The sequence below is a fragment of the Fukomys damarensis genome, unplaced genomic scaffold, assembly GCF_012274545.1.
Source record: "Fukomys damarensis isolate Sample0158 unplaced genomic scaffold, DMR_v1.0_HiC HiC_scaffold_36, whole genome shotgun sequence".
Taxonomy (NCBI): Eukaryota; Metazoa; Chordata; class Mammalia; order Rodentia; family Bathyergidae; genus Fukomys; species Fukomys damarensis.
The window spans coordinates 48,922,494-48,935,805 of record NW_022900948.1 but is presented as its reverse complement, the minus strand read 5'-3'; the positions used below and the strand labels follow the sequence as shown (position 1 = coordinate 48,935,805).

Here is a 13,312-nt window from a genome sequence, read left to right as displayed (position 1 = left end):
GTCCCAAAGGCTGGAGGAGGCCCCCGGCAGGGGCCCTAGTCCCAGCGCCGGCCAGGCCAGGGACCCTGGTGACGCGCGTCCGGGACCAGCCCTGGCTTAAAAGTTGTACCCAGGTCCGTTCTCCTTCCCGGGGAAAATTCCCTTTGGACTGACTGGGAAGCGTCTGTGCGCCTCTGCAGAATGCCCACAGGCCACTTCCCTCAAGTGCATGGAGAATAGGGCCTGTTAACCCTCGGTGACCACCGCTGTTGGTCATGTTTCCGGCGAGACCGACGGCCTCCGTGGGATGCGTCATCTGTGCTCATTAGGAGCTGAGCTCGCGGATGAGTCCAGGCCTGGCCTGGTCGCGCTGGTTTCTTCCTGGTTTTGCAAGAGGCTTTATAGTAGCAGCACAAGTCTGTGTCAGACATGAAGTTCCCGCGAGCCCCTTAGTGCCTCAGCACAGAAGCGGCAGTGCCACTGCTTCTGGGTAGCGGTAGGTGGCCAGTTGCCAGGCCGGTCGTGGAGGTTTTGTATGTGGGGTCCTCAGGGGATGCCTGAAAGTGTGGGTCCAACCAGGCCGAAATGCTTTCTCTCACTTGTACACTTTCGTGACAGTGTTTAACCTGTGCATCAGTCACTGTCCTTGTGAGAGAAAAGCAGCCTTGATAAAGGGGTGGTTGTGTCGCCGTACCATGAGTAATGTGAACTTGGCCTCAGCTGGCACTGTCACCTGCACCGCAGTGACCATGTGGTGCCTGTGATCAGGTGTGGACAGCTGGGCGGAACTGTGAGGCAGATCAGGCAGTGGTGTGAGGGTGCCCTGAACACAAGCACCCCGCAGCAGTGCTGCGACTCCCCGTCCACCTGGGCACCGAGATGTCTGCATGCTGAGGAACGGGCAGGCTGAACCCACAGCGTGGACATGATTCACGTCCCAAGTGGGATACCGTGGGGAACAGCAGGAGACATCGCTGTACTCCTGGAAACATGAGGAATTGTAAATTTATAAATTTTTTATTTCTAGAATTTTCCATGTAACATCTCTGGACTGGGGTTAGCCACAGATCCCCAAAACCATGGGAAGTGAGACCCAGGTGGAGAGGGATGGACTCTCAGGGTCCAGGCTTAAAGCCCACGCCTGTGAATCTTCAGGGTCCCCGGCAGTCTGCTGCCAAAGCTAATTTTCATCAAGATCCATTTTCCTATCTTCTAGGCCATCTTAGCAGCTCAGAGACGAGGCGAAGACGTGGAGACCTCTAAGAAATGTAGGTATACACAGGAAATGTCCTGTTTCCATTTACAAACTAGGATGTGCTACGCGGTTGTCTGCCTTGAGTGCGGTTGGGGACCTCTGTTGGGGATAGCGTGGAGGTGGCAAGAACTTGTTGGCACACCTCTGGGTTTCATGAGGTCAGCAGGACCAGATCTTTCATCGCTCCCCATGGCTAGAGAGGACTCTGGGACTATGCCCCTGCCCCGTGGATGTGGGGCAGCCTGGTTTGGTCATGCCAAGCCTGGAGCTGTTGGCTGGGTGGCTGCTCTGAAATCATTTTCCTCATGTTAACTGCGACTCCTCTGCTCTATGTATTCCAACTCCAGGGGCTGCTGGGCAGAACAAGCAGCACTCCATCACCAAGAACACAGCCAAGCTGGACCGGGAGACGGAAGAGCTGCATCACGACCGGGTGACTCTGGAGGTGGGCAAGGTGATCCAGCGGGGCCGACAGAGCAAGGGGCTGACACAGAAGGACCTGGCCACGGTGAGGCTGCTGCGGCACCAAGCCTGGGAGGGTGGTGGTGGTGGTGGGCTAGGCTCCTGCCTTTGGGTGCCAGGTCAGAGAGGCTGTGGCGTGAGCTACCGGGTGGGGCCCCAGCCTCCCAGGAGCAGTGTGTCCCTTGGGCCAGCGCATCTGAGGGACACCTTGTCTTTAGAAAATCAATGAAAAGCCACAAGTCATCGCGGACTATGAGAGTGGACGGGCCATTCCAAATAACCAGGTTCTGGGCAAAATTGAAAGAGCCATCGGTGAGTGTCCCTGGCCTGTATCGGTGGGGTGGTGCTCTCCTGGGTGGACCTTGCTGCTGGGGTTTTGTCTACATTTGGCTGCTCAGGGTCCTCAGAAAGTAGGCCCTCCAGTCCTGTGCCACGGTGCACTCCTACAGTGGCACCCGTGGTGTGGTCTGGAGAGCTCAGTCGGCTCTGCTGGGAAGCGTCGCTCACCGCCTTCTTCCAGGCTCATCAGTGCAGCGCTCTTCGCTGAGCAGTGAGGGCAGGCGCTGCCCTGGGGCCAGTGGGCAGAGCTGCAGCAGGTCAGTGGCCTCTGCCCTCTTTCAGGCCTCAAGCTCAGAGGCAAGGACATCGGGAAGCCCATCGAGAAGGGCCCGCGAGCGAAATGAGCACAAAGCCTCGAAACAGCATGTTCCGCTGAGCCTCCCTCCTGGCTGGGTCCTCGACACCAGCACAGATGGCCACCTAGTGCAGCCCTGCGGAACCTGGGTCAGGCCCGCAGCCAACCCACCCTGCTGTCAAACAAAGAGAACCCTTGGAAGCCTGGCTCTGGCTCTTTCCTGCCGCCCTCCCTTCCTCTGGTCAGGGCATGCAGCGGCACCTTCTCCTGTGTGCCACCTGTTGGCACTTGGAGCTTGAAGCTGGGCATTGTGACGCCACCTCACCAGGAGGGGGCGCTTTTAGGAAGGCTGGGGCCACACTCCCTTCCCCTGAGCCTCTGGCCGCCTCCTCGCGCTGGGCCACAGTGAAGGGGACAGAGTGGAGCATCATGACAGATGCCCAGACTTGGAGTTAGTTCTTGCCTTCAGGGTGTTCCTGTCACCCGCCTGCCCTGACCCTGGGTGTCAGCCGGCCTCACACCTGTGGACACAGGGTGGTACTGGCCATGGCCCCTGCCACCCTTTTCGGGGCTGATGGCACAGGCAGGAGCCCAGTGCTGCTCCTTGGTGAGCAGAAGGCAGCGCCTGGCTCCCCAGGCAGGTTTGCCCCTCCACAAGACAGCCCCAAGGTACCATGGGTGCCACAACTGCAGGGCCCACATCTGGGTGTGGTGGTAATGGGCCACCTTGCTTAGGATCCTGATCCTGTCCAACATGTACAGCCTCAGTGTCCCCTTTCAGCCCTCCTGTCACCTGCTCGGGAGTGTGGAGGGACCCTCCATCATGGGCAGCACCCCCTGCCAGTGGCCTGTCACTCTCCAGTGACCCTGGACTCATGGGTAACCCCCATCCTCCCTCTGGATGCAGTCAGTGGCAGGCTGGGGCCCACACCTGCCTGTGGAGCGGGTGGCTCTGCTGTCCAGCTGGGTGCCCCTGGGTCTGCCTGTGTTGTTACCTGAGGCCCTTGGGTCTCCACACTGCACTGAGAAGCAAGGAGGGGCTACACACCTCCCTTCTGGGGACCCAAGGCCAGGCTGGACACATTGACCCAGCCTGAGAGCTCAGGCTGCCCTTGAGGGCGTGGGTGTTTATTCACAGAGTAGGGAACCCAGCCACACCGTGGGTCCAAAGTGTGGCAGTGTTGTGGAGGTGCTACACGAGGTGCCAGGGCCTGCACTGGTGATCTAGGGGTTGCTGGTGACAGCTGCAGGGAGGGTGACTTGATCCTAGAAGAAGGGAGGGGCTCCATGACCATAGCAGAAGAGGTGGGGCCCTAGGCAGCCCGGCCCCTTCGCTGTCCTGGCTCCTACCGCGTTGAAGAGAATGTTGTCAAAGCTGTGGGCTGCTGAGTCCTTGTCCCTCTGGAAAGGCCAGCCCCAGCCCCCCTTCTTGTGTAGCCAGTGCCGCCCTGCAAATCCCAGCAGCACCAGGAGCGTGAGGAAGACGAGGGCCCCGCCGACTGCGGCCAGCACTGACACGTGCGCTGCTGTGTCCTCTGCAGGTTGAGGGCACAGAGGAAGCTGGGGCTGCCTGGCCTCTTACCCTTGCTGGCTGTGGTGTCTCTGGAAGGGGAGACAACCCTGCCAAGCCCCCTTCCCTCACGGGGTGGCAGCTAGCAGCCGTGTGGGGCAGGAGTGTGGGGAGCACAGTGCTCACAGGCCGGCCGGGCTGGGAGGGGTCCCAAGACTGACTTGGCTGGATGGGGGGTCAGCCTGGAGCCCCACACACCTGGGCTCACTGTGGGCCGCTGGCAGTGCTGCCCAGCCAGGTACTCGATGTCATCCAGGGCAATAGGCCCCTGCACCGGCTGGCCACCCAGTGTGGCTTCAAACACCACCTGTGGGGGCCGGGGATGTAGCTCAGTGGTTCCGCTGCCTGCCTTGCAAGCACAAGGTCCCGAGTTCAATCCCCAGTACCAAAAGCAACAAACACCACCTGTGGGGAAGGGAAAGGCTTGGAGGTGGAGGGGGGTAGCACAGCCTGCTGGGGACCTGAAGCTCACCTGGAACTCCTCGGCGCTGGCTACCTCCACCTGGGCCTTCAGCCACTGGTGCCGCAGCCGCCCGCCCTCGGCCCACACTACCAGCTGGCCGCGGACACTGACCAGGAGCACTTGCAGCTCTCCCTTGTCTGAAAAGAACAGGGTGGTCAGACTCGGCCTTGGGAGCTGCCGTTGCACTCCTGCCCCTGGTCCCTGGGCCCCACCAACTCACAGAAGTGCTCAGGGAAGCCCATGTGGTACCAGAAGCGGAGGCAGGAGGCCTCAGTGGCCGGCAGGGGCTCACTGCGCAGCCAGGCTGCCCGGCTCCCATCACCCAGCACGCCGGTCTCAAAAAAGGCAAAGTGGCCTGGGAACAAGGAAGCAGAAGCCAGGCTGGGCACCACAGCCCTGGGGCCTCTCGAGGCATCAGGGTTTGTGGAGGCTGTGCTTTGTGGTGCCAGACAGGCCAAGTGGTTGTGTGGCTTCTGGGCCCCCCTTCCCCACTCAACCATCAGCCAGTGCACACCTGCCTCGGTGCCCAGAGTGTGGTCCACGGTGGGCCGTAGGTATGGGGATGGGGTGGCACCGCTGCTCCAATCCCAGCTGTACCCACCCAGGCCTGGCCAAGCCAGGTGGCTCCAGCCACACAGGCCAGCCTCGAAGTCACAGGACCCTGGCAGGAGGTAGCAGATGAGTGGCACTGCCTGGCTGCCAGCCCCAGGTGCCTCCCACTCCTGGGTGGGCCCAGGCCAGGGAGCTGGGCTTGGCACAGATCCTGTGCTACCAGCAGGCCACAGCAGGCTCCCACCTGGCTGAGGGCAGGGCCCGTCCTGCAGGAGGACGTCATCCACCGCCATGTAGGAGTGCTCCACGCCTGCAGCCACTGCCTCAAACACTACCTGTGGGATGAGTCAGCTGCTGCAGCAGGTGCAGCGACCCTGGAAGATGGTCCCTCACCACCCTGGGCGGGACACTCACCCTCCACGCCTGCTTGGCCTGCACAGCCATGCTGCCCAGGCGCCAGACGAGCCCGCCATGCTCACTGATGCTGAGTGTCTGGTGGTGGTCACCCTCTTCCACACGAACCTGCAGAGTGCCTGCCACACCACAGGAAGTTGCCCACCTGGCTGCCCAGCCGGTACAGGGCCCATGGGAGCACCATAGCTGCAGCAGGCCCCTCCCGTGGCCCCTTACCTGGGTTGTGCTGGCTCAGGTGGTACCAGAAGGTCAGGCAGGCGGGCTGGGGCAGTGGCCAGTGCTCTTCCGAGGTCAGGGAGGCCACATGGCCCCGGGGTAGCGCGTCTGGGCTTGTGTCCACGACCATGTAGTGCCCTGGGAGGCAGCGTCAGCCCGCCTGCCTGCACCCACCCCTGCCCGCCCCATCCATCCATACCTTGGGCTGTCTCCGTGGTGTGGTCTGTCCAGGGGCCACTGGCAGCATGGCCCAAGGCACTGGCTTGGCGCCTCCACAGGCCCTGCCCGCCAGAGGAGAAGCTGCAGGTGGAATCCTCAAAGGAGCAGCGCTGGGGGGCAGGGCATGCGCCAGGTTGCATGGTCACGTCGTCCAGAGCCATGATGCCGTGATACCCATCCCGGAGGCCCTGAAATAGCAGCTGAAGGAGCAGGTGTCAGCTGGCTGGGCCTGGCCGCCCCCATCCCAGACAGGCTCACCTGGTACTTGGTACTGGGCTCTAGCTGGTGGTGCAGGGTGGCCCAGGCCTGATGCCAACGGTTGCCATGGGTGCCTGACCCGGACCACAGAGGAACTTCCTCTTCCCCGTCCCTCCACATGGCTAGGCGCAGCGTCCCTGGAGGGAGGTGGGGTTTGGAGGGGATGAGCCACCAGGTCCTGATCCCCCAGGTCTCCAGTGGGCCTCCTTGGATGCCCTAGCAGTTTGCGTGCTCACTCACCGATCTGGGGCCCATGGAGGTGGAACCAGAAGCTGAGGCACTGCTCCCGGGCTACTGGGACCTGTGGTTCTGTGAGCAGGTGGGCTTGGCGGCCATGGCTGCGGGGCTCGGCAGGGTCCAGGAGCATGAAGAAACCTGTATGGGTCACCAGGCTGAGCTGCAGGGTACATTCCTAGGCCTGAGGGCCCCTGGGTAAGGGGGTCCCCAGTTTGAAGTCCTCTCACATTCCAAGGTGCCAGGGTTTCCTGGTTCTGAGGCCCCCCCTACCTTGACCAGTGGTGTGGTCGTGCCCAGAGCTGTGGCTTTCTACCCGGTGCCAATGGACATCTGTGAGGTGGCCCAGGTGCCAGCCACAAGCATCCCACTCAAAGTTACAGGTGACCTCTGGGGGTGGGCAGGAGTGTTAGCACAATCCCTACCTACTACCTCCCCAAGACCTGAGGAAGTGTGGGTTCCCAGGGCCCCCGGAGGTGGGCTGGGAAGGGGGGGAAGGAGGGACCTCTGTCCTTCTCAGTGGTCACTGTGGGGCTGCAGTCCCTCATGGTCATGTTGTCTACCCCAGCCCCCTGCTGGCCAGGGCCATCCAAGTCCACCAGGGCGACCAGCTCCAGCTTCAGGGTGGAGGGAGAGGGCTGTAAGTCAGGGCCAGCTCTCTGAGGACTCCCCCACCCAGGCAGCCCTCCTCACCCGGAAGGGCCTGTGGTGTGCTCCAAGAAGGACTTTGTCCACTGTCCAGTCCCTGGAGCTGCTACCTGGTGCCTGCCAAACCAACTCCCGGGAGCCACTCTCCACCACAGCCAGTGCCAAGAAACCTGGCAAGGGGTCACAGAGGGAGGGCCTTTGTGGACATGCCCCACGTAGGCACCAAGGGTGAAGAGGGCTGGGGCAGTACCTTGGGGCTGACTGTGGAAGTGGTAGGCCATGTGGAGCTCACAGTGCGGGCCCGAGGGGCCCAGGACAGGCGTGAGGGCCCGGGCCTCAGCCCTCAGCTGCCCCCAGGCCCTCTGCACGGACAGGAAGTGCCCTGAGGAAGAGCAGGGGCTCAGAGCCATTCATCCAGGACGCCCTCTCTGCTCAGGGCCCCTCTCTAGTGTGGGTACAGTGAAGGCCTCACCTGCAGCAGCCTTGCTCGGGCCCCCGCTCTCCTGGGCTGCCAGCCGAACCCACTGTAGCTGCCCTATGCTGACGTCTTCCCAGCCCCTGGCTGCAGCGGACTCAAAGTCTGTGGTGCCTAGAACAGAGCCAGGCTGGAGGGGCAGCTGCCACGCAACCCCTGCCTTCCCAGTACAGGCTGCCACCTACCACACTCATGCTCGTCCTCGCCCTGGGCGCACTGGGGCTGGAAGTCGCACAGCTGCTCGGGGGGCACACACAGGTCCCTGCAGGCCAGCTGCCCTGGCTGGCAGGGGCCCTGCAGGCTGGACTGCTGGGGCCTGGGGGCCTTGGGCCAAGGCACATGAGGTGGCACCACCCCTGTGGGGCAGAAGTGAGGTCAGCTGGGGCTGCAGGCACTGAGCCTCTCCTAGCAGGAGGCAGGAAGGGTGGGGTGGGGGGGCAGTCACCTGGGGTCACTGTGCAGTGGTCAGACAGAATGAGGTCGTCCAGCCCGACAACACCTCCAGGACCTGTGTCCCCAGTCAGGAGGATCTGGAGGGGAGGGTGCTCAGGGGTGCCTGGTCCCTTGGTGCCCCCTGGGAATGCTCCCAGCCTGTGTCCCCCGCTCTGGGAACAGCCCTCTTGGCTCCCTCAGCAGTCCCTGCTAAGACCCCCAGGATCCCTCCCTGCCCTGGCAGAGCTCCCCAGACACTGCCATTGCCTGGCCAGCCTCACCCAGAAGGGGTGGGTGCTCCGGATATCCACTCGGTCTCGGACCCAGGATGTTCCCAGCTCGCCGTGGCGCTGCCGAAGCAGCACAGGAGCCTGGGAGGTGCCAGGGCTCTGTGTCTGTAGGAGCAGCTCAAGGCGGCCGTCCTCGGAGCCATGTAGGTAGTGGTAGAAGATGAGCTGGAAGGGTCTGGCAGTCAGGGCAGCCTGTGGCACTGGGCAGGCAGGTCTGAGGGCCCAGGTCCCGGCACCCATCTCACCGAGCAGTTGTGGGAGCCTGAGGCTTGCAGCTGGGGGCTGAGGAGCATGGCGGGGTTGCCAGGCATGGCCATGGAGACCAGGAAGGACCCTGGGGGAGACAGTGGGCATGAGCTCCTGTCCCTAGGGGTGGCCATGTGGCCAGGTCATTGGCCGGGGTTCCTGTGGGCCTCACCCTGTGGACTGTTTCGACTGTGGTCTCTGTGTGGCCAAGCAGAGCCCTTGGGACCGCCGGTGCTGTGGTTCCAGGCAGAGCCCTCTGAGTAGGTCCACAGGCCCAGGCCTGTCTCGAAGTCGGTGATCATGTGTTGGCCTGGGGGGTGGGGCTGTCAGGGCCACCTGCGGCCGGTCGTAGGGCCCCACTCCAGGGTGACCCTGTGCTCACTCTCGGACAAGCCCCTGGTGCTTTTTATTTATTTGTCTTTCTGTGGTATTGTGGATTGAACCCAGAGCTTTTACATGGAGCTGTATTCCCAGCCCTTTTAAAAAATTTTTCATTTTGTTTTGAGACAGGGTCTCAAGTTGCCCAGGCTGGGCGATTCTCCTACCTCAGCCTCCCAGCATGTGGGGATTATAGGAGTGTGCCACCACACCCAGCTGCCCTACTGTTCACTGAAGGATCCCGGGGTCAGGTCAGGGTCTGAATCCCCACCCTCTTCTGCGTCCCTGCCCACCACAGTGGCCCCGCCTCACTGCAGGACAGCAGGTCCTCGTCAGAGCCATCGCCACAATTGTCTTCCCCATCGCAGAGCTGGTGGGATTCTATGCAGGCCGCGTTCTGGCAGTGGTGGTGGCCCAGGGGGCAGGTGGCCTGGGGGGCTGGGGGAGGATGACCAGGTGAGGGGCCCAGGACTTGGAGCTGGGGAGTAAGCAGTGAGGCCCCCGACCCCACCCACCAGGGCTGGGCTGGGTGAGCGGTGCCTTACCTGGGAGCCCACAGTTCCAGAACTCCACGTCATCCAAGGCCACGGCACCCCTGTGTGTGGCGTTTCGGGTAGCAGAGAAGGTCACCTGAACAGATCAGGTGCCCTTAGGACTTCAGTCAGGCCCCAGACCGTCCCTTGCCCCTGGTGCCAGACACCCTGCTCACTCGGAAGTCACCCTGGATGCGTCCGGTGGTCACCACCAGCTCCTGCCAGCCAGGGCGCCAGGGGCCTGAGCTCTGCCACAGGGTCAGCGTCTCTGCCCGGTGGGTCAGCTCCAGCTGCAGCTCGGCCACATCTGCGGCATTTGGGTGGTCCTGGAGTGGCTTCAGCCCTGCAGTGCCCGGGGCCCTCCTCCGGGTATCCCTCCTTCCTTCCCCGGAGCTGTTCCCCCACCCTGGGTCTAGGGTCCCCGGCCCACACCTCCAGATGTGACATGGCACCAGAGGTGCAGCTCACAGGCGGGGCCTGCCTCCCGTATCACTGGGGAGCGCAGGGCCGCAATGGAGGCCTGTGTCCCATGGTGAGTGCCCACAGCCATGTACCAGCCTGGTGGAGAGGGGAGAGCAGTCAGGAGGCAGGATGGAAGTTGAGGGGAAGGTGGGGAGTAGGAGAGTGGCACAGACACCCGGCCTTACCCAGGTCTGTGCCGCGTGTATGGTCGGTGTGAGCCACAGGCCCTTCGGGCTGTGCCCCTGCACGATCTCGGACCCAGTTGTAGCCCGAGGTGCTGATGTCCTGCCAGCCACAGGGGTCCTGCTCAAAGTCGCAAGTGAAGGGGGTGCCCAGGCTGGGTGAGGCCACATTGTAACCTGGGAGAGTGGGGGTGTCAGGTGTCGGCCCCAACCTGGGCCTGGGACCCCCACCACCTCCAGCTCACCACACTGGGTCTCATCGGAGCAGTCTCTGCAGTCACACAGGAAGTCACACTGAGCCTCCACGGGGCTCGCACAGGGATTGGAGACCCAGGCTCTGCCCAGGGACTGCACTGCTGGCGAGACAGCCAAGTGGATCAGGGCACCATGCCCAGGACCGGCTGGTTTTCCTGAGAGTTATGTATCCAGGGAAACCCTTCAGAGCAGCCCAGGACATTTGTCACCAACTTTGGGGTCACCATTATAGGAACAGGCATGGGGGTTCCATGCCATCTCTCAGGTTCCCAGCCCCTCGGAGGCGGCATTTGGGGGAGGTAGCCATGGTCATGGGTGGGAACAGGACCTTGGGTGTGGGACACTCCCTAGGGGCAGGGATCAGGGCATGTGGCTTCTAGGAGGGTTCCCCAAGATGACTTCTCAGTGCTCACCCTGGGCCCACATTTGAGAGGGCAGGAGGGTTCAGGAAGTTGAGTGGGTGCCCACCTAAGAGCCCTCTCACCTGGGGCAGGGAGAGGAGGCTTAGCTGTGGGCTTTCCTGAATGTCCCCCTTGCAGGCCACCCTCATCCTCTGGAGAGGTCTGGCAAGACCAGCCAACTCACCCATGAGCAGAACCAGCACGGACAGGAGGCGTGTGGGCAGCCGCATGGCCAGGCTGTGGGGAGGAAGGCCCAGTGGTGGAGGCTGTGCACCCTGGCAAAGACTTTGTTGAAGTGTCACCCTGCAGAGGCCCCACTTACTTGCCTCTGACTCAGACGGGCTCAGATCCTTTTGTGCTTGCAGCCCCTTGGCTGGGCCCCACCCCGGGATGGCCGGCCAAGCATCTGGTTGTAAAAGTGTCCCCAGGAAGCGCCCGTGGCCAGGCTCAGCTCCCACCTGCCTAGCTTCTCCCGAACAAAGGTCAGGCCACGGCCATTCTGCACCCTGATCCCCACCCTCCTGTTAGTGGGGTGGGGCTGGGCAGAGGCTGACACCCAGGGGCTTCAGAAGGGTCCAGCATAGTAGGGTGGTGCTGGGATCCCACAAGCAGGGCTCTGTGCACAGTGTGGGTGCTTCTCTCATGGCCCTGGCTTGGCCCTGCCTGGTACTGAAGAGGGGTAAGGTAGCCTGTCCCCGTGTGCCGAGGCTGCCTTGAGGCAAAGGCCTGGTCCTCTGGAACCCAGGCTTTGGATTGCCACCCCACCATTGGTTCATCCTTCAAAATCATCCCAGGCAGCCATGTGCTGGCTGGTCCATGACAGGTTGGGTTCTGCAAGCCGGAAACTTCTGGTTCTTCAGTATGGGCCCAGTTGGGGCAGGAGGAGCATGCCTGCCACCAGACTTACCCTGGGGTAACATTGGAAAAGTGGACCTCGGCATGCTCACCTGGATGGTGGCCTCGAGGACCTCTCCAAGGGCTTACATGAGGTTAGGGGCACAGTGTCTCCCTGTCTCCATACACCCACGTGGGAGGTGGGGCTGGGAAAAGGCTGAGACCCAAGACTGTGGGAGGTCCACCAGAAGGGGGCCCTCAGAGCCATGAGTGCCCTCCTGTTTGGTGTCCATCAGCGAGCAGCTCCAGCACCTGATCCTGGACTGGAGGATTGTGGGTCGTGTCACCTGTGTCCCTGACCAGCAAACCACTCAGGAACATGAAGGCCCCAGGCTGGGCCTGTAGGCAGACTGACAATGACAGCCAATGTCATCCAATGTCAGTGGCCAGGACAGAGGTTACCAGGCACCCTTCCCGCCGGAACCCTGAGCTGAGCTCTAGGAAAGGGGCACTTGTGGGCACTGAAGGCCTCAGTTGGCCATGAGAACCAGGCACAGACTTCTTGCGAAAGGCCTTGTTAGGTCTCCACCCAGATGTCTTCTAGGATAGCAGCATGTGGAGGAGCAATCAGGCCATAAACAGCAGCAGCCTGGGGGCCCTTACCCCACCCCAAAGGGCTGAGCATGCACTGCCGCTCCCCAGGGCCTCCAGAGGAAGAGGCCAAGAGGTTCCAAATGGTTACCCAGGGGTGGAGGAGCCAAGACACACTGATGAGCAGGAACACCAAGGCTTTTAATTCCTGTGGGCCAGGCTGGCCCAGGCTCCAAGGCCTGGTGGGGTGGCACGTTGCCAAGGGGTGCAGAAGCAAAGACCTGGGCAGCCCCTCAGGAGTGACCCTGGGCGAGTAGAGTCCTGTCTTGACTGCTGGGCACTGGCCTCAGTAGCCATCGTCTGCCCAGGTGACCTCGTAGTCAGGATACTTGGCTTTGATCTTCTCAGTTGAGACAGAGTGTTGGGCGCGACCGTAGCCCTGAAGAGAGGACAGCACTATTTTCCACCTGACTGTGCTCTGTTCCCAGAGCCTCACCAGGAGCAGGAGTGGGCAGGGGAGCAAAACCACCATCCTGACTGCCCTGGGGACAGGTGGGCCGCACAGGTGAGCCCTCAAGTGCCAGGTGGTGTTTGTGAGGTGAGTGGGTTGGGGCTGTGACCCTACCACTGGCTGCCCCAAGGGCGCGAGGCCCAGATGGCCAGAACACAGAGTGTGCCAGGCCTTGGGTCCAGGGGTAGGGCCAGCCCATAGTAGCTTTGGTGCCCTGTGGGCAGGGGGGTAAGCCCAAGTCATGAGAGGGTGAACACGCAGAGGCCAGGCCAGGCAGTAAGGCCCAGAAGCAGCTCTGCAGCCAAAACCAGCACCCAGAGCCTGCCGGGTCGGGCTCACCATCGAGTAGCCGTATACGTGGATCTTTCTGTCCTGGTTCTGGTGGGAGATGCGCCCGCCACCCAGGCACTCGCAGTCGTAGCCCTTCTTCCGCAGCTCACTGGACACTTTGTCATAGATGTCCGCTGGGGTGGAGACAGCAGCAGCCCTCAGGACAAGGCCCGGCTGCCCTCGGGAGGCCGCGGGAGGAACTCTGGGCTCTGGGTTCTGAAGCCCGGTCCCCGGTGGAAAGGAAACCCCCGCGGCCGGGGACAAGGCGAGAAAGGGGGTGCTGGGGAGCGTGCGGGGACTGGGAGGGAGGGTCAGGCCCGGCGAGCTCTTCCTGCTCAGGACTCGATTCTCCAGGCCAGCCTGGGCGGCTGGCACGTGGTAAGGGCCACCAGGAGCCGCCCCTGCCCTCCGTCCCTGCCCTTGTCCTTCGCACGGTCCCGAGTCCCTCCAACTTAGCCTTCAGCGCCCCCCGCCGGCCCACCAGGATC

General features: G+C 62.5%; 3 protein-coding genes across 7 annotated transcripts in view; 1 reads left to right on the top strand and 2 right to left on the bottom strand.

Moving 5' to 3' along the window:
* The window catches only part of Edf1 (endothelial differentiation related factor 1), an 11,129-nt gene extending 8,734 nt beyond the window's left edge, over window positions 1-2,395 (top strand). Inside the window, exons 3-6 of the mRNA XM_010608961.1 lie at window positions 1,196-1,247; window positions 1,582-1,742; window positions 1,915-2,008; window positions 2,318-2,395. Coding sequence (XP_010607263.1) covers window positions 1,196-1,247; window positions 1,582-1,742; window positions 1,915-2,008; window positions 2,318-2,379 — 369 coding nt within the window. The 3' untranslated portion in view covers window positions 2,380-2,395. The remainder of the gene's footprint in view (window positions 1-1,195; window positions 1,248-1,581; window positions 1,743-1,914; window positions 2,009-2,317) is intronic.
* Window positions 2,396-2,402: 7 nt separating this feature from the next.
* On the bottom strand, window positions 2,403-12,211 carry Mamdc4 (MAM domain containing 4). 5 transcript variants are annotated; one of them, XM_010608843.3, is made up of 31 exons: window positions 12,135-12,211; window positions 10,743-10,795; window positions 10,148-10,255; window positions 9,906-10,079; window positions 9,691-9,816; window positions 9,435-9,565; window positions 9,271-9,355; window positions 9,038-9,163; window positions 8,520-8,657; window positions 8,347-8,435; window positions 8,093-8,266; window positions 7,825-7,909; window positions 7,565-7,735; window positions 7,377-7,493; window positions 7,155-7,286; window positions 6,950-7,074; window positions 6,762-6,873; window positions 6,530-6,646; window positions 6,263-6,397; window positions 6,023-6,159; window positions 5,745-5,964; window positions 5,546-5,683; window positions 5,330-5,448; window positions 5,160-5,250; window positions 4,878-5,024; window positions 4,584-4,718; window positions 4,373-4,500; window positions 4,099-4,207; window positions 3,913-3,932; window positions 3,681-3,778; window positions 2,403-3,596 (listed from the first exon to the last, which is right to left on the bottom strand). In XM_010608843.3, the coding sequence occupies exons 2-31, from the start codon at window positions 10,786-10,788 to the stop codon at window positions 3,371-3,373; spliced, it is 3,759 nt and encodes a 1,252-aa protein (XP_010607145.1). In that variant the 5' UTR covers window positions 10,789-10,795; window positions 12,135-12,211; the 3' UTR covers window positions 2,403-3,370. The 5 variants fall into 5 exon arrangements, with proteins under 5 accessions (XP_010607145.1, XP_010607141.1, XP_010607142.1 ...); XM_010608839.2 differs by lacking the exon at window positions 12,135-12,211 and adding an exon at window positions 11,506-12,090; XM_010608840.2 differs by lacking the exon at window positions 12,135-12,211 and adding an exon at window positions 11,506-12,090 and having other exon boundaries at window positions 5,745-5,952.
* Window positions 12,166-13,312, bottom strand: part of Phpt1 (phosphohistidine phosphatase 1) — a 2,207-nt gene continuing 1,060 nt past the window's right edge. Inside the window, exons 2-3 of the mRNA XM_010608962.1 lie at window positions 12,834-13,281; window positions 12,166-12,422 (exon numbers count right to left, since the gene is read on the bottom strand). Coding sequence (XP_010607264.1) covers window positions 12,330-12,422; window positions 12,834-13,281 — 541 coding nt within the window. The 3' untranslated portion in view covers window positions 12,166-12,329. The remainder of the gene's footprint in view (window positions 12,423-12,833; window positions 13,282-13,312) is intronic.

Bases quoted from the DNA above. Each gene is read 5' to 3' on its own strand.
- Mamdc4 (XM_010608839.2), bottom strand. From the start codon at position 11,660: ATGGCTCTGAGGGCCCCCTTCTGGTGGACCTCCCACAGTCTTGGGTCT. The intron at 7,736-7,824 runs GTGACTGCCCCC...TCTGCCCCACAG, and splicing joins CCACTGCACAGTGACCCCAG to GGGTGGTGCCACCTCATGTG. The intron at 7,494-7,564 runs GTAGGTGGCAGC...GCTCTGTTCTAG, and splicing joins CGAGGACGAGCATGAGTGTG to GCACCACAGACTTTGAGTCC.